Consider the following 18,967-nt stretch of genomic DNA (forward strand, 5'->3'; position numbering starts at 1 on the left):
CCTTTTGCTGCACTTTAGAAAATACATGCATGTCAGTCTTGTGCCGTCATGTCTTTATTGCGTTTAACTACTGTAGTAAATTATTTTCTATCAGCGTAGTTAACTGCTGCTGCTTTAACTCTTTACTAACCAGATTATATTTGTCAGTATTCTGTTCTGCTGACTTTAAAGCTCTTATGCACTTCTGAAAAAGTGTTTACATATGTTGTCTAAACTTTTTGAACTCACTCTGACTATGCCTTAGAAGTTTATTAAACCTGTTTGTCAGTTTACCATGAATCTCATCTGTGTTCTTGTCTGTTTTATAATGTGCAGTACTTTTATGCCACTTTTGCTGTATATAAACCATGAAATGCTGAGGAATAAAATTCCAGAAGCAACACTCAAGTGTATCATTGCATACAGTGCCTACAGTTTTAAGAACCCAAGCTTTAAATGTAATCATGTAATTAAAAATATCCTTGTGTTCATCCCACTCAGGGAGAGTTTTTAACATTAGTTAAATGTGCTGCTTCTAGCAGCCTCAGATTAGTCTCCTCCCTTGCAAGAATTACGTCATGCTGTGTGTCAGCCAGTTGCCTGTCATATGTTTCTTGCAAACGGACAATTTTATTTATTAACTCTTTTATTATACAAATAGCTTTACTGCCTTGTTTAATATCAGTCTGTGTGCTAATTTTAGTCTGTGAGACTTTCAAAACTGAGAAAATTATTTTGCACATTTAGCAGTGTCGGCATGCATTTTACCAGGCGCATTGCATTTATCACAGTAAATCTGAAAGTGACCCATGAGGTCAAGATAAACTCCTGGAAATCAGACTGTAAAGTACAAACTTTGACATCTATATCACCCTCTAATAAATCTTTAGAAAAAGGAACCGTTGTCTGTGCTTCAAGCATTACTTTATCCTGGTTACATTCCAGGTTTTGTACAATACGTGCAATATGTTTATGACAAGGCATGCAAAAAGCAACATTTAAATAAAACATTTCTGTAGATTCTGTGACACTTCTGCCCAATGTAATAAAGACTTACAGGTGCTAACATGCTGATTATACTATGTATTTAAATAATTCCACACATCTACATATGATTTAGATACATCAACATTAAAATATTTAGTGCACTTCTTGGCATTTTCATAAACTGCATTCATTGTTAAAAGAAAAACAGAAGAAAATATTTGCCGCAAATGATCAGGACAAGGTGGCCAGTCTTGATACGAAGATCGGTTGTAGAAGAATTCTCTGCTGTTAGTCACTAGATGCTGGTGATATTAGGTCAGGCCATATGACCCACACCTCGTATTTCACCAACTGTCTGAAGAATTACCGTACTGCCCTGTACTGCACCGCAGTGTTTTCATCCGCCAGTCAATGGATGAAGTAGTCGGAAAAAGAAAAAGAAGAGCGCGGGAATGTCACACTGTGAGCGGTACCGCTGCAGGTCAAACTGATCTTGCCACTGTAAAATGTATGTCACTACACTGAAAGGAGTCTGCACCATTACTCAATGAAAACAACTGAGCCGGTTCAGTCTGATATGAACATTCCTTTTACTGCATACGAGGTAACATCTAGTATAACAATGAAATATACATATGTAACAAAGCCGTACTTCAGCTTACAGCATTTTGACTGTAAGAATTAATGTCTCTCATGCAAAAGAAGAAGTCCAAACTTTGTAGTCTCTTTCTAGCTTACATCAGCAGTTTAAAGAATATGCCAGAATAATAAGTCTTTCCCATAATGCTGGTCTGCTGACAGTTTTTGTTTCCCATGTTTCAAACATTCCATTCCTGAAGAATAACTCCTCGGCCTTGCTCTTATCTTGCATGTCCTGTTGATAGAGACACAGCTGCATACAATAGTTTGTCTTGACCTGCTTATAAATTTCACAAACTGCATAGTTTATAAAGATAAAAAATTTTACTTCTGATTCCTAATAACAATGAATGCCAAGCTATATACTTTAAACTAAGTGCACTTTTGTACTACACTGAAAAGCAGAGTATTTATTTTACATTTTCAGACAAATCCACTGAAAGCTATTTTTAACTTGTTCACTGCTGAAAGCAGAATATGTCAAATCTCACAAGTACTCTACCCTCAGTCACAACTGTATCCTTACATTAAGAACATTGAAGGAATTGGTTTTGGATACAAACATCATAACCTTTGAACAACAGCTATTTAAACAGGTTAAAGGAGTGGCAATGGGGGCCGCATGTGCCCCCATTTTTGCCAACATTGTACTGGTATATTGGGAAAAGGAACACATATTCAATAGCCCCTTTGCCAAGGACTGAACATTTTACGGTAGATTCCTTGATGATATCATAATTTTTTGGGAGAAAGACAAGGGAGAAAGAGGCCATTTTTTAGAATATTTGGACAACAGTACTGAGTTTCTGGAATTTACACATTCTATTACTGAATCAACTGTCCATTACCTCAACATCACTATTGAAAAGGACCCTGTTAAACAACAGTTTAACTCAACCATATTCCGGAAACCCATATATTCAAATAGCCTCTTACATTTTGATAGCTGTCACCCCCTCCACCAAAAGAAGGCATTAGTAAAAGGATAGGGGGTAAGACTGGCTAGGATGATTTCTGAACAAGATGAATTCATTATACAGATGAACATCTTAAAAGACATGTTGGAAAAAAGGGGTTATCCTGTGAATTATGTTGGTAACATCTTCCAAGAGGTTATAAACAAAAGGTTGAGTGAATATTTTTTACCCCTGCTAGGCACAGGGGGAGGTATTCAAAATGATGTACGACAGGCAAGCAGTAATACTTTTAAGAAATCAGCTATTTTCAAGTTCAACCAGCAATTTTACAACATCAAGAATATCATTCAGCATAACTGGAACATTTTTAGTATTGCTGTAGACCAGGCACAGCTAGTTGGACCAGTCCCTATCATTATATACAAAAGAGGCTGCAGCATAAAAACATGCTGGAGAGACAAAAACAGGGTCTGGACAGAGGTTTAGGGATGGTAAAATGTGGTCACTGCCTACAGTGCCAGAACATTCTTGAAGCTAAAGACACTTTGATTCCTAATTATGGGAAACCTATCATAAAAGGTAAAATGTCTTGTAACAGCAAAGCCGTGGTTTATTCGGCCTTATGCTCAAAATGTCCGTGTTACTACATTGGCAAAACAAAGAATGCATTAAGGAGCAGAATTTATCAACACTATTATGATATAAATAGAAAGGATGATAACAATGCATTAGCAGCACACATCAATGCCAATAAAGGACACGAGTTCAAGTTTGTTGTTATTGAACTAATCAATCTTGGTGAAAGAGGGAATCCTTTGAATGACTTCCTGGAGTTATCAGAACTGAAATGGCAAATAAAATCAAATGCATCAGTGAGCCCAGGGCTCAACAGTGTTGTGTGTGTATTAGTTCTGTCTTAAGATTGAAAGCACATTTTTTCTTATAAAGAAAGTTTTTAATACAAGTTAGGATTTTTTTTAGGAATGATCATATATGTATGTCAGGTACATATGTAGCTTTGTTTTTATGCAACTTATGTGTGTTTTATAGCAATGAACCCTGCTATGCTTTTATACTTTACTGCTTTATGGCATGGTTGCTTTAAGAAACGTAATTATTTGTTCAGGTGATTTTTGTATGTCTTGTATATAAGGAATGTTGGGTAACGTTACTTCATTCTGATGAAGTTTCCATTATAGAGATGAAAGTGCTCGATAAAAAGTTTCTTGAGTGGATCTGGACCTTGGGTCTTCTTTTTCTGTGAATATCAGTTGGTGTGGATTGTGGATTCTAGTCTTATGATATTACATTTTCAGATTTTGATCTGGAAAGTTCAGTTTGGTCATTCAATGACAGTGTATTCAAGGTGTGAACACAGTCATTTTTCAGAAGCAAAACAGTTTTGTTATCACTCCAAAAAAAATGTACAGTGACACTGAGATCAAAATGTCGTTATGACATTGACTTAAAAGTACTAAATACAGCTTTGCAATTTTCACCATTATCAACACTTTGATCCCAAAATTGCAACCTAGAAATTACTCCATAATATTGGATGCATGCAATGCTTTCAATTTGAAGTGTGATACTTGTTTTCCACAGGTGGATGCCACCACTGGTGTGGTAGAAATGATCAGGTATGACAACATACATCAGGTTTTCAATACATGGCCCAACTGACTGGTGTGTTGGACAGGCACCTGGGTGCCATCACTGCCTCTCTGAGCCTATCTGCTCCATGCACCAGGGCTAATGGTGTTTTCAAAGCCACTGGTCATTTGTTGCTAGTGTGGTTCACTCCCAGGGCATACAGATTATGTTTAAATACTGCTACCTCCCAATTATAGCTACATTGGTGTTGGTCTTTGGGAAGCGAGGTGTGACCACTCACACTGATATAGAGAACATGGAGGTCTGGCACATGGTGGGACCAACTGGTTGTGAACTCACTTTCAGTTTGTGTTTTTTTTTTTTCTATCAAGGAATCATTCTACTTTTTCAGACTATTCAGGTGACCTGTTCAATACTATGGACTGGAAAGTTGTAGTCAGTAATGGGTCATCTCAGTAAGATATGTAGTGGCACAATGACCTTCCTGAGCTGACTTGCCATGCCTTTTTGTCAGGATGCAATATATTTCTAAGCAGTTAGTCAGGCTTCCTTCCTTTCAGCTACAAGAAAAGGTGCCATTTGTGGGAGAGAGTAACACAATTTACCTTTCTCAATGTTAGGCAGCAAGGAGAAAACATTTTGGACATGCTCTGCTTTCAAACTAAGAGTCTTGTCTACTTTTAGCTTTTATTAACCAGATAAAATTAGAAACATCTGTGTTTTTACCATTAGTTCAGGAACTCTAGTCTGCTAAGAGCTGGAAAGAACATCAATAGACGCTGTGGTAATAAAACTCTTAGTTCTGTCACTGTTCATTTCAAAATTCATATCAGTAATTAATGAGACATTATTTTATTCTCCTTTGTCTTGAAGATGGAAGTTTGCTCTGTTAAGTCCTCCCAGAAAGTTTTACAATTCTACTTTGCTCTCTGTACACAAGGACTGGGTGATGCAAAACAAATAATGTAAGGTGTGATGAACATGAAGCCATGTTTAACGCTGTACCTGTAGCGACAAATAATCCCCATTTCTTTCTAATTTTTTAATTAGTTAATTTATTTATTTAAAAATTGTCATTTAGGCTTTCCTAGTGCACACAGGTGCCTCTTTAAAGTAATCTTTTTAACAGTACATTGAGTCACTAAGGCACATAGTCTCATTAACCCATGAAGACTATATTCAAGTGTAGACCAAAGGAATCAAACAGGGTATTGAAATTAGATCATGAGCAGGCAGAAGCTTGTCATAGTAAACCTATGTGTGATTGCGGCATTTTACAGCTGGTAGGAAATGGCAAAGTTCTTACCAGCTTTCTTATCAACTGAGTTGCTAAACTCAAATGCTACTAAAGTCAAATATTGGTAGAAGTCCATTTTGAAAGGTTTAACCCTTGCCATTATACTCACATTACACTGTTAATGATGAAACCATTTTTGCAGTTGAAGCTTGTGTTTAATTTCTCCTCAAAAATGCTTTGCTTTGACTAAACCAGGCAGTGAACTGACAGCTACTTTTGCTACATAAAGCAGTTTGTTGGAGAGGCAGGAGAAGAAAATAAACACCGCAGCAGATCACTTACAATAACATCACTGCAGATGAAATAACTTGGCAGTTATGAGGTCATGATTATTTATGCCCTTAAAAAAAAAAAAAAAAGGTGCTGTTACTGCATGGAAATAGTCCACTTTAACTTCAAGCTGCTATGGGATAAGGAACAGCACACAATGAATGGGAAAACAATTATTTTTGCATTGCTTGTGATAAAACAACAAAAAAAATAATATTGATTCCCTTTTCTAATTACTTTTCTCAAATTTACTTTAACATTTGTAAACTGAATTTGAATATCTGGTTGTTTGTTGCTGCACTTATGAAGTAAATTATGTGTCAGTACTGCCTTTTTAAGCTTAGTTCTAGCTTAATGTATTGCAAAATGTATCTTGTCAATTAAAACACATTTAAGAAACTAAATCTTCCCAGTATGTGCTACATTTTCAAAAAGTTTTACAAGGTGCACCCCCACAAACTTTAGCTTGCGTCTTACCCCAGTATGGCTGCAGTGTTGTAGTCAGTCATATTTTTAACTGTATAATTTCCCTGCCATCAATGCAGTCATGAACTATAACTGGGATTTTCAGCATTCTATTATTTACACGTAAGTAGGCAGATAATGTTCATATTATGCAATAGAAATTGGGGCTGTGATAAGTCTTGCAGTGTTTCTCCAGCGTTCGGGACCTGTGAGAAGGAAGGCAAATCAGAAATGGATTATAAATATACAGATTCCTGTCTGAACATTTTTCAGTCTATATTTGTTGAGATTTCACTAATTGACTGCATTATGATTTTTCTTTTATTTATTTTTATTAATAGAATTTAAGAACAGACATAATAATTGATGCTGGAATCCCCTTGAATCCTGCAGTGGACATTGGACAGGTATGTACTCATTTTTTGTTTGTTGTTTCTCAAGCACTACATAAGCCTTTCCTTTTCCATATATGTAAAGAAAGTGCATAAAAGTTTGCCAGCAGATGTGGCAACACCATATTCATCCTTGATTGGCCAGTGCAGGGTGGAGAGCTAGTGTTGGGTCACAGACAGCCAGACATAGGATACAGCAGACCCTGTAGGGCCCTCCTTTCATGCACAAAAAGACACGCATACCCCTGAATGTCTTATAAATTAATGTAGCAACATGATGAGAAGTATGCCAGATAAGAGATACTACCAGGATAGTTTGTCTAACCTCAACTAAAAAAAGTTGTTATTAATTCATAAAATTAATTTAAAATTCTTAAAAGAAGGGTCGACTACAAGTGGTGCTGCTCAAAGACCACTATATCTCAACCAGGAACTTGGGCAACTTGTACCTCGCACAGCTGGCCCCTCCTGCTTGGACTCAGATACTTGTTCAGGCAAAGTGAAACAGCTGTGTGGACAGAGAGTGGAACTGCAGCATTCCACCCAAAAATGGTAGCTGAATTTAAGAAGTTAAGTCTAGCACTTGGATGTAGGGAGTGAGAGCGTAGATGAAGGTTTCAGGCTGTGACTGGGATTTAGGTTTAGGGAATGACAGGGAAGTTTCGGGCTAGATAGCAATCAGGAACGTTAGGTTTGGGAGCAGAAATGGAGTTTTAGGTTTCGGGAGTAAAGTTTTAAGTTAGGGAGTGATTGGAGACTTTAGGTTGAGAGACCAGAAGGGGAGATTTAGGTTTAGGGAGGGGGAGGGGAGTTTTAGGGTTAGGGAGTAGTACGGGAGGTTTTAGGGTTGCCACCTTTCGCTGCTGCTAAAACCAGACCGAGGATACACCTCGTGCATCTCCCATAATCCTACCCATTTCATCCCCTCTCCCATCCACTTTCCATCCATTTTTGACTTCACCACCATCATCAGCTGAGGAGGAACACCCTCTTTTTCTATTCCTGATGTCTTCATTTGGTGGATTTACTATGCTTTTCTGTAAAAAAAGCATAGTAAATATGCTGATTTAACAAACTCCAGCATTCTGTTTCCTTTTTTTTTAAACAGAATATGACAGTTTGCACAATGTTTTCCAGACTACCGGATGATTGGTTTGATTTCTGGATAGTCCAGAAAAAAATGGATCAGTGGCAACGCTAGTAGTTTTAGGTTTAGGGAGTGGAAGGGGAGTTTTAGATTTAGGGAAGGGGAGGGAATTTTAGGTTTAGGTAGGATTAGGGGAGTTTTAGGTATAGGGAATGAGAGGGCAGAGTAAGGTTAGAGAGCAGGAGGTAAATTTTAGGGTTAGGAAGCAATTGGTACTTAAGGTAAAAGGTATAGGAAGAGGAGGAGTAGAGCTTTAGGTTTAGGGAGTGATTGGGGTCTTTAGGATTATGGATGGGAGTGCTGTGGTTAGGGATAGGGACCAAGTTGTAGTTTTAGGATTAGAGTTAGAATTCTCATTAGGTTATGCAGTTTACTAGAATCTGATTGTGAGAAGACTAGGTGATTAACCAGGACTGAGCTAGTGAGAGTTTGGGCACTTGCCATTTAGAGCAAGTAGAAGTAAACAAGTGTGTTGTGAATTAGTAGAATGTGAACACTTGTAGTAAATCCCTTAAAAGAATGCTTTAACAAAAAATGTCTGTGTGAAGTTCAGCCTCTCTGAAAGAAGAGTATTTAGGATATTAGCAAGCCCTTCATTTTCTGCAGGGGTGATGCCTTTTGCATCCTTTCTGTGAGAGATTTTGTTCCATACCATATTCTCAGTATGACACTTGCATGAGTGAAAAAAAAAGAAGAAAAGTAATGTGACTCGAAACCATCTTTTAAAATTGCACTTTACGATCAGTCTGTCCCACCTGACTTTACAATTGTTATCCTATTAATAGCCAAGTTCCTACTGGCTACCAACACATCAATATCAGCTTTCTAATTTTTATTTCTTTGAACTTTGTCGTACATTGAAAATTGCTGTTGTTATGGTTTCTCTTTGTGTGAAAGCTGTGTTATGTCTGTATATGGCCTTTTTCGTTTTCTCTTTGGCTTTGCATAGGTGCATAGGTTAGTACTAGGCTAATTTCCCTTGTGAGCCATTTAGCCTAATAAATACCCCATGTGAGAATCAAAAACCTGGCCATGTGTTGTGTTTGGGTAAACACTTAAACGACCATGCCCCTCACAAAATAATTTAATATTAATTATTTTATTATTATATTTTTTTTTTCTTTTTACCATTATGTCAAAGGTTTGGGCCTATTTAGATTGTTGTACCCACCCCTGCATGCAAATGCAAAGCTGGGACTACTACCACTACACTGTTTGTGATGTTAGTATATTTAAGTAAGGGTGTGTGCAGGGTATAGGGTTAAAGACCCCAACATGGAATGCATTCAGGTCTGTCCCAAAAAAATGCTTTTTGCATTTTTTCCTTTGAGGTAAAGCTTTGATGGGTTATTTTGTCCAATTGATGTTGCAATTAATTGCTTATTGGGGACTCATAGTCAAAGAGTTTCTAGTATCTAACTTCAGGCAGTATTTCATTTCTGCTTTGTTTTTAAACATTAAAATATTTCCTTAACTGGTTTTGAATGAAAGTATCTGAAGAGACCTTTGTGAGTCCTGATGGATCACAAGGGCAGGCAGGTTGTTGGGTAGTATTCCTATCATGGCAATGCTTAATATGTAAGAGAAATGTCTCTGGTAAATATGAAACTTCTTTGAACAGATTTAAAACTTTATCAGTAGAAGATTTTTAATCAGAGTTGTAAAGGATGACTTGATTAACTCACTTTAACAACTTCCCTGTCACTTCAACCTGTATTTTATCATACTTTGTGTCTGAAGTTTAGACTATCTTCTTAACTTGTAATGATTAGAGGGAGCAAAGTCTTGTGAGCTTAGGAAACCCTATAAATGCTTGACCTACTTCATTCTCTAACTTGTTATTTTAATCTGTATTTTTATTTTAGTTTAATCATTAAAATATTCCCTTAACATCTTAAGAGTCTAGGTAAACACTGTCATGATTTGGCCGATGTATAAGTGTGTGGTGCCAGTCTGAAATTCTTGCTTGAATGAGGTCAGTGTTAATCTGACAGACAATATTTATGGTAACTATGGAGCTGTTACAAATAAATTTATGAGTATTTGTTTGAAAGCTCTTTTTTTAAGAATGTTAGAAGCCTCTAGATATCCCACATTATACTTGAATGTAAAGTGCCTACAGACATGCTGTTGTGTTGATCCATGTGCAGTCATTGCAGTGGTTCCAGTGTCACATGCAACATGCAGGTTCTACCGATCCCATCATCTGTTTCACTGAGTGATGCTTCCTGCAGTGAGTCATTAGGGAAATAGACACTGGAGTGACTCATTCAGGAAAATAGTGTTTGACATACCAGAGTAATTTCATCTCTGCTATAAGCACATATTCCCAAGCACCTTATTCTATCAGACCCTGCCCATCTCCATGAATCCAGCAGAAGAGTAGCACACCAAATTATTAAATAAAGAAACTAGGCCTTCCTTCCCTTCATATACCATCAATACCACCACTGTCTGCTGGGTTCTATAAGTAAAATTACAAAGGACACATCTTGGTCAATTCACGTGGTAGTTTTGTGCCTACAGAATGAACTGTCTCAGGTTCTGCATGTTTGCAAGTCCCCAGGCTGAGAACTATTTCATTCTTTGCTTAGAAACATTGTTACTTCAGTCAGAAAAATGATTATTTAATGGCTATGAGATACCTACATCATTCGCAATAATCACATATTGGTCATTTTGTTATTCTAAACATATAGCTTAAAATATAGGTCCAAATTCCATAAGAACTGTTTTCAGTGTAAGTCACCACATATACTCTTTGAGCAGGTCTTTTGGGATCTAGTCTTGGTGTAAGTCTGTTTATAGAGGCCTTACACCAAAGTAAGTCCCTTACACCAAGAGAAGGTATTTTGGAATCTGGGCAGACTTAACACTGAGAGCAACTCATTTGGAATCTGGCCTATATTATTCTCTAATATATCACCTTAAATTTAAAACAAGTTTTCTGAATGTATTACTGAAAGATTTAAGCTTGCATAGACTTTTTTTCTCATATATCTTTTTACTGAATATTTTTCACTCATAAATACAAAATAAAAAGGATAAACAGAACACAGCATCGGAAACTGTTGATGTTACACATTGCTTGACATGAGCAAGTTATTAAACTAGGTATAAACACACTGTACTAAATAAAATCAGATTTGTTAAGCTTACAAACGTGCACAGACTTAAAATGACAGCAGCTTCTGTAGCTGTACTCCATAAGTCAGAATAGAGAAGAATTACATCACAGTCAGCAGCTATTAATTAATTTACTTTAACAGGATGTATTAGGTGGATTATACTGCATTTGTGACATAAATTAAAAATAATGTTATCCAGGTTCATACTTTCTTTGTGGTTACAGGCTGCAAAATATGATTTTTTTTGTCAAAAATCTTTCATGGAATATCTCAAAAACATTATATAAAATACTATGCAGTAAAAGAAGTGTTAATTTGCAACCTGTTCAAAATGACAATTTATTTTTTTTATTTATTGACATTTGTTCCCAGGGGAAGTCTAACTGGGTAGGTGCCCCTTTTCAGCTGAATCCTGGGGAGAACAGCTCCAAAGTATTACAAAAACATTTTAAGAATAATAAAAAATATAGACCCGTGGTAGTGGTGCTGTGGTAGCATTGTCGTAGCTCAACAAAAGGCTTTGTTGCGTTGATTCTTCGCTAGAGCTCTTCTGTGTGAGCATGCGTGAATGAAGCCTTCATTGCCTTCATTGAAGGCTGTGCATCAGGGCTTGTAAAAATCCACTACCAAACATTAGCGGACCCGGAGCGGACGACGTGGCGATCTAACTGATGGCGCCGAAGACAAACAAAGCAACAACACAGAAGGATCCAAGGATGACCAAAGGCTTCCAAAATAAATCCGTCTTTAATGTACAAAATATCAAAGCATAAGCGCTTTCATAGCAAAGCTACTTCATCAAATGCATTTCATAACTAAAATTCTTTACTCATTATATATACTAACTAAAAAGATTACATGACTAGAAACTTTGCTTCCTTAAAGACATATTACTAAAAATGCTCACTACAATATAATTATATATAAATACTGAATAATAAACATCTATCAAGGAATAAAAAGTTACATATATATGTAAATATACCTAAAATGATAAAAATAAATAAAAAACATATACTTATATTTAACAATTGTTATTATTCAAAATAAGTGAATGCCAGATTACTTCCTATTCAGTGGTCTGACTTTAAGCTTCGGTCTCAATGGTATCGTGTCATTCAGGCCATGTCCTTTATCCCCACATAGTCTAACTATCCATTTGGCTTCTAACTGTTCAGGTTGATTTCTGATGTCCCCTTTTCTTATATTTTAATGTACACATCCTATTACCATAAACTTAAACAAATGAGAGGCATCACTGTCTACATTATGTTTGGACAAAGCACTGAGTGTATCACTTTTACTTATGTGGCAATAGTGTTCCTTAATTCTATCTCTCAGTGCTCGATCAGTTTTACCAACATAGAATTTTGTACATACTGAACAGTGAGCTAGATAGACCACATGCATACTTCTGCACTTTGCAGCAATATCAAAACTATATGTCCTACTTTGATCAGGTTGATAGAATGTTCCTGTACTATCAATATATCTGCAGGCTTGACAATGCCCACATGCAGTGGTATATCCATGACTTATACCGGATGACATTCCTTTTGGTAAACACAAATGTCTTTTAAGGGACTTCATGTTCTTGTATGCATATCTTGGTCTCTTATCTACTATAGCCTCAATGTCATTGTCTGTAGTCAAAATATCCCAGTGTCTTTCGATTATATCCTTATAATGTTTGATGTCACTGGGATAATATAGGTATAATTTTACTTTGTCATTCTTCTGGGATGCAGCTTGTGTACTACCAGAATACTGCTCACCAAAATAAGGCTTAGCTCTACTAGATCTCTCACTGGAGGCTAGCTCAATATTCTCAGCAATGTCATTACTTGCATAACCCCTAGATTTTTAAAAGATTCCATTAAAGAGTTGATTTGCCTGAAAAATTCTGAGTCACTTACACTTAGCCTTGAAGCTCTATAAACTTGACTTCTGACTACACTTTTGAATACATGGGAGGGATGCATACTTTCTTTGTATAAAAGATGGTTACAATGACATGGCTTTCTATACAATTCTGTTGTAATATAACCATTGATGTCACATATTACTTTTACATCTAAGAATTCTACTGACTCAACTGAAATTTTGTGTGAAAATTTTAAAAACGATGTGGTATTATTAATATACTTAATGAAATCATGTAAGACCTCTTGAGGACCCTCCCACAACAAAAATATGTCGTCCACAAAACGACGATAAAAAACAACTTGTTTACTATAGGGTCCATTAATAATATGACATTGTTCCCAAACTCCCATGGCCACATTGGCATAGCTATTGGCACATGATGTGCCCATAGCTATGCCGTGTTTTTGCCAGTAAAAACTGTCACCAAATGCGAACACATTATTGTTCAAAATACACTCAAGTAAGTTACATATCAACTGAATCTTCTTACTATTAAAATCAGTGTACCTCTCTAAAAACTGTTTTACATTTGAAAGCCCTTCATTGTTCGGAATGACCGTAAAGAAAGAAGTGACGTCTAAGATCACTAAATACAAAAGTTCGTGTTTCTTATATACATTCATAAACAAGAACAAATCATTCAAAAAATGTTGAATGTCTCTTAAAATATGAGGACATGAGTTCAAAACAGGTCTAATTTGTATCTCTATGAAAATAGATGCAGGCTGAGTGCACCAATTTCTGCCTGCCACAATAGGACGTAGTGGGGGATGTACAGAATGTTTATATAATTTGGGCAGGCCTTGAATAACAGGCACTAAAGCATCCTTAACAAATAAATAATTAAACAACTGCATGTCTATTAAATCATTCTTAAGTAATGTCTTAAAATGTTGTTCACCTTAATAATCATGTGATCTACCTGTTTAGAAGTTATTTTAACATACAAACAGGTATCTGAAAGCACAGCTATCATATCATTATTATCGCTATCTGTATCAAACAACACAATTGGACCACCTTTGTCAGCTGGTCTGATGGTTAATTGACTGTTAGTCTGTAACCTATTCAATGCTTGATATTCAGATTTTGTTAGATTATGCTTCATATCATGCTTGCGATGAACAGAGTTAGATGCATACATTCTATAAAAATCATTAAGACAGAGTTTCTCAAAGGCTGTTACTAAAGGATGTGGATTTGGAATATATGTGCTAGGTTTCTTAAAAATATTATTATCATATGCATTGCTGTTATTTTTAAAATTTAACTTCAAAAGAACATTTCTGACAAACATTTTAAAGTCCAAAATTACCTCTGAAAAGTCCCCTTTCTTAGTTGGAATAAAGGAAAGTCCTTTCTTTAAGACTCTAGCTTCAGCTGCAGATAAAGTATAGCTGGACAAATTCCAGACTAAGCCTTCTAAATTTTGTTCCAAAACTTCTTCAGTGTTGGTGTCCCTGAAGCTTCCCCTTTGGGTTTCCTCTTCATATGTGTTCTGCTGCGTGAGAGGGACCTCTGCTCGTTTACAGTATGAGACTTTATTGGTAGAGGAAACATTAATCTCCCTTGGGAAAAAGGAGTATTATTCTTGGTACATACATTAGGGACATTTGGTGCATAAACAGTATAATTTGCCGCGCTCCCTGATTCACCTGGATGGTGCACTTCTGCTGTAACTTGAATTACCTTCTTCCTGGTGCCTAAATCAATTATGGGCATCACTACAGCTATAGGATTGGCCAACTGTGATGTCTGTTCATCTCCATGGTTACCAGGAACACTTGTTATGCTAGATTCATTCATATTAACAGCAGGAGCAGCTTCTTGAGTGGAATTGATGACACTAGAATTATAATTAACTGTTTTAGGCCAAGTAAACACATTAGAGTTGGTGAAGTCAGCACGGTCTCTAACTAACTTCTTAGATTTAATCCTGCTGAGTCTATGTTCATATACAGCAATAGAGTCCATTACTTCCATGATATATTTATCTACTTAGGCATTGTCATCATTATCAAGTAGTTCTTTATACAGCTCTTTTATACTGTTAGAAAGTTGTTCTATCTCAAGTTTTGAATACTTGATAAGGAGCTGCATGTATTTGAAACTACATTCAAGATGAGTCATTTGCCATTCGGCTAATAAATATGGTATAGTACGGCCCTGTGCAGGCATTACTAGGACTCTGAGTCCATGTGGAACAATATTTTCTTTCAAACAGACTTCTAGATGGTAATTCTGGTACTGTTGCCTTCTTAATTTAAATAAATTATTCTCAATAGTATGAACTTTTGTTCTTAAAGAAACAATGTCAAGTAGGTATGTTAGGTTTGATTAGAAGCCAAATGAATAGTTAGACTATGTGGGGACTATGGGCATGGCCTGAATGACAGGATACCATTGAGACTGAAGCTTAAAGCCAGACCACTGAATAGGAAGTAATCTGGCATTCACTTATTTTGAATAATAACAATTGTTAAATATAAGTATATGTTTTTTATTTATTTTTATAATTTTAGGTACATTTACATATATATGTAACTTTTTATTCCTTGTTAGATGTTTATTATTCAGTATTTATATATAATTATATTGTACTGAGCATTTTTAGTAATATGTCTTTAAGGAAGTAAAGTTTCTAGTCATGAGATCTTTTTAGTTAGTATATATAATGAATGAAGAATTTTAGTTGTCAAATGCATCTGATGAATTTGCTTTGCTACGAAAATGCTTATGCTTTTATATTTTGTACATTAAAAACGGATTTATTTTGGAAGCCTTTGGTCGTTCTTGGATCCTACTGTGTATTTTTTGTGCTTTGCGACTTCTTAAGGGGGACCCAAGTTCTGGTTTTGGTTGGTGGTTGTTGGTTTCTATTTTAAGAATAATAATTTTACAATCTTCAAAAATAATACAAAAACATCTACAGTTTAAATAATCATACCTAATTAGACATAATGTAACAACATTGGTTAGAAATAGATGTAACTTATACGACAATGATTTAATATTAACAAAATAGCCAGATTAGAGAAATTAAAGGAAAATTAGTGTAATGCAGACATGAATTACAATATGAAGTGAGGAAAAGACAGTGTTATGGCATATTTAGATAGAGTCAGGGGGAGAAATTTCCTGAAGTGAGGGAGTAACTGAAGAAGTGGGAGTAAGGAGGTGTGAGGTATGAATAGATACACATTCATATTTAGGAATACAGATTATCTAGGATGGAGCAAGAACTGAGACAAATTTTGTCTAGAAAGTCTTACAGAATGGTTTTATAGGATTAGATAAAGGGTATTGACCTGCTGGATAGAGGAAAGGAGTTTGAGGCCTTAGCAACATGGTATGACTACAAACCATACTCAGCAGATATGATAGGTTTGTGGACAGAGAGAAGTTTTTGGCCATTGGATTGTAATAACTGATAGAGAACATAGTTGTGTACAATGGTATTTAGTGCTGAACAACCAAATGGATGTTGGATAATTGTATAGGTGGTAAGAAACTTTGTATATGTTAGTTGATGGGGTACTTCTAACCAGTTTAAGATTTATAGTACTATACAGTGATGGGTTCTACACAGGCTATTTGTTGCAATTTAGCAACTTTGTTTTAGTTGTTGTTGTTGTGTCTTTCGGCTTTTCCCGGTTAGGGGTCGCCACAGTGGAACTCCGGTCCACTGATGATTGGCAGTAGATTTTTATGTGCCGAGTTGCTGGTATTGTTCAAATTTTGCTTTTTTGATATGCTGGAGACTAGTAAGGATGGAACCACCATAAAGTCGTGAGGGGAGGAGGAAATTGGTGGCAAGTGTAGTTTTAGTTGTGTTGGTGAGAAAATGTTTGGCTCTATAAAGCTGTGATAAAGGGAGGTACGGCATGCACAGCTAGCTGTAATTTTGTAAATAATTATATGTCATTTGTGAATATCAAACTAATATATATATATATATATATATATATATATATATATATATATATATAGGATGCTTGTGTTACAGATGTATTAGAACTGTATGTCATGTGTATATCAAACTGCTTTGTACAAATGTTTGTGTTGAAAAAGTATTTGTAAAGTGTGTGCTTAAAATGTATCCACAGTGTCCCCTACTGGAAGAGAACAGAAATGTAAATGCACTATTGTAACTGTAATGTAAATGTTAATAAAAGGAACTGGAGAGTTAATCCAGTCCAGAAAACTTTAGAAAAATATTTTAAATGAAATTTCTTTATAGGCTAGGCCATGAAAGAGGCTATCTCTCAGGTTTCAATGGAGCTAGAGACACAGAGTCTGTACTAGAAAGTTTTCTGTATTGTCTTTAGGGTGAACTAATTGCTACTGTGATAGCATGAAGGAATGCAATTGTTTTATGACTTCCAGCATCTGCCAAAGATCTGAGCAAAAGCCCTAGTATGAGTATTTTTATAGGTAGATGCTAAATACTGCCAGCTTCAGCAATGAGGGTTTTCCCTGGGAAATAGAAGACAGATGACCAGAAATGATATCATTCTGCAAGCTATCCCAGCAGTAATATTTTAGACATTATTTTGAGAAGTCTCCCAGTGAGACAGATATTCTGCATTCTGTCTTGGACCTGACAACAACAAGAAGAACCATTCACCACATCTGCCTTGATCTAATGAAGTAAGTTCCTAGGGAACAGTATAACTCTCTTAGATACAGTTAGGAATATAGCGAAGCTTAGTTTAGATTTTGTTTTTCTTTATTTGTGTGAGCCTGTACTGCAGTGTTATTTTAAATATTTCCTGTGGGTTTGAACTCTGATGTCACTGTGAGTATATGTTTAGTATTGCCTTATTCTTTCATTATTTATTATTAAATATATTTAAACTTTTCATTATGGCTGATCTGTGTAGAGATATTTATGTTTTGAGAGTACTTGTATATTTATTTGTTGACATTATGTTGGCCACTCCTAATAGCCTTGCTCTTGGTCAAACTACAATTTGTATTAATATTAATATTATAGAGTAAAATTGGTCACCCTTTGTTAAGGGCCTTAAAGTAGCTGATACGGAGTTGCTGGTGTCAGCAAAAACTATCTTATAGTCTGGGCAGAAAGGGGCATAGCTAGTAAACCCAGGTTTATATGTTTGTGTAAATCAAACCTCAAAGAGTGTGTCTGTCAGCTACTTGGGCAGAAACACAAAGCTCTGGTTGGATAGAGAGGAAACTGGAGGTCCTGGCTTGGCCACTCACCTAAGGTCTCAAGTCTATAGCTGTGTCAGTGGGGAGTCATATTGGGGATATGGAGGAAGAGGCAGAAACCAGCCCTGGACTTTCTGTGGTCTCTGAATGGTCTTAAGGGAAATTGCACTTCATGCAGAGAGCTGCATCTGGAAATACTGTGTGTGTACCTGTCATCTTCTCAGTGAACATCCCCCACTGTTGCCTATGGTGAGGACTGAGCAGGGATTTTTTTGGAGCCGGTACATGCTGGTACGGCATACTGGCACCTCTACTGCCCAGTGGCGGCACTTTTCTCGTCCATACTGATCACTCCTGTGCCTTGTTACATGCACTGTTGATGTCCACATCCATACATGGATATTTAACATCAAATGGTAAAGTGTTACTCTTCCCATGTGCGCCAGGAGCTGAGTGGATCCATGTTAACTTGTTTAGGAGCCGATGGAGCTGACAGCCAATGGTCATTACATGACTGGTCTCTGGTGTGGATTTGGATTATTTGACAGACTGCAACAAGTAAGCATATATTTTAAGTTGCTCACTATTTATTTTATTTATGCGACCAATGACCATCCGTTAATAAATAGCTATGAGACTATGAGTGTGTGTGAGTAAATAGCTGGGGTGGAGACTCTAAGGCACATACGCGCTACTTAATCTGCACTAGTTTAACTTTACCCTTTGTAGTTTGTTTTCAGTTGAACAAAAATGAATACAAGTACAGACTAGGACAATAATAAATATAATAATAAATAATAAACACACTCTGAACATTTTAACCAACTTTATTACTGCACTGCGGAATATTTTGAATTTCTGAAACTGAACATATGCTACTTTTAATGTACAGTAGCAACCAGATATTTTTGGGCAATGTTTATGGCTGTGTGATTTGTGTGGAACATCTTAGAATACTGTTTGTGTGGGCTGCTAGCAAAAAGGAAATTATTACATTATTGCATCAGACCTCATGGCTACAACTGCTGGTTGGG

At 36.2% G+C, this 18,967-nt stretch overlaps 1 protein-coding gene across 1 annotated transcript in view; it reads left to right on the forward strand.

The window, feature by feature from the left end:
- LOC122807193 (aldehyde oxidase 3-like) overlaps positions 1-18,967 on the forward strand; it is a 1,326,697-nt gene that overhangs the window by 1,070,913 nt on the left and 236,817 nt on the right. The window contains exon 32 of the mRNA XM_044078243.1: positions 6,507-6,572. Coding sequence (XP_043934178.1) covers positions 6,507-6,572 — 66 coding nt within the window. The remainder of the gene's footprint in view (positions 1-6,506; positions 6,573-18,967) is intronic.

The sequence above is a fragment of the Protopterus annectens genome, chromosome 7.part0 (genome assembly GCF_019279795.1).
Source record: "Protopterus annectens isolate FY-2018-M chromosome 7.part0, PAN1.0, whole genome shotgun sequence".
NCBI classification, from domain to species: domain Eukaryota; kingdom Metazoa; phylum Chordata; order Ceratodontiformes; family Protopteridae; genus Protopterus; species Protopterus annectens.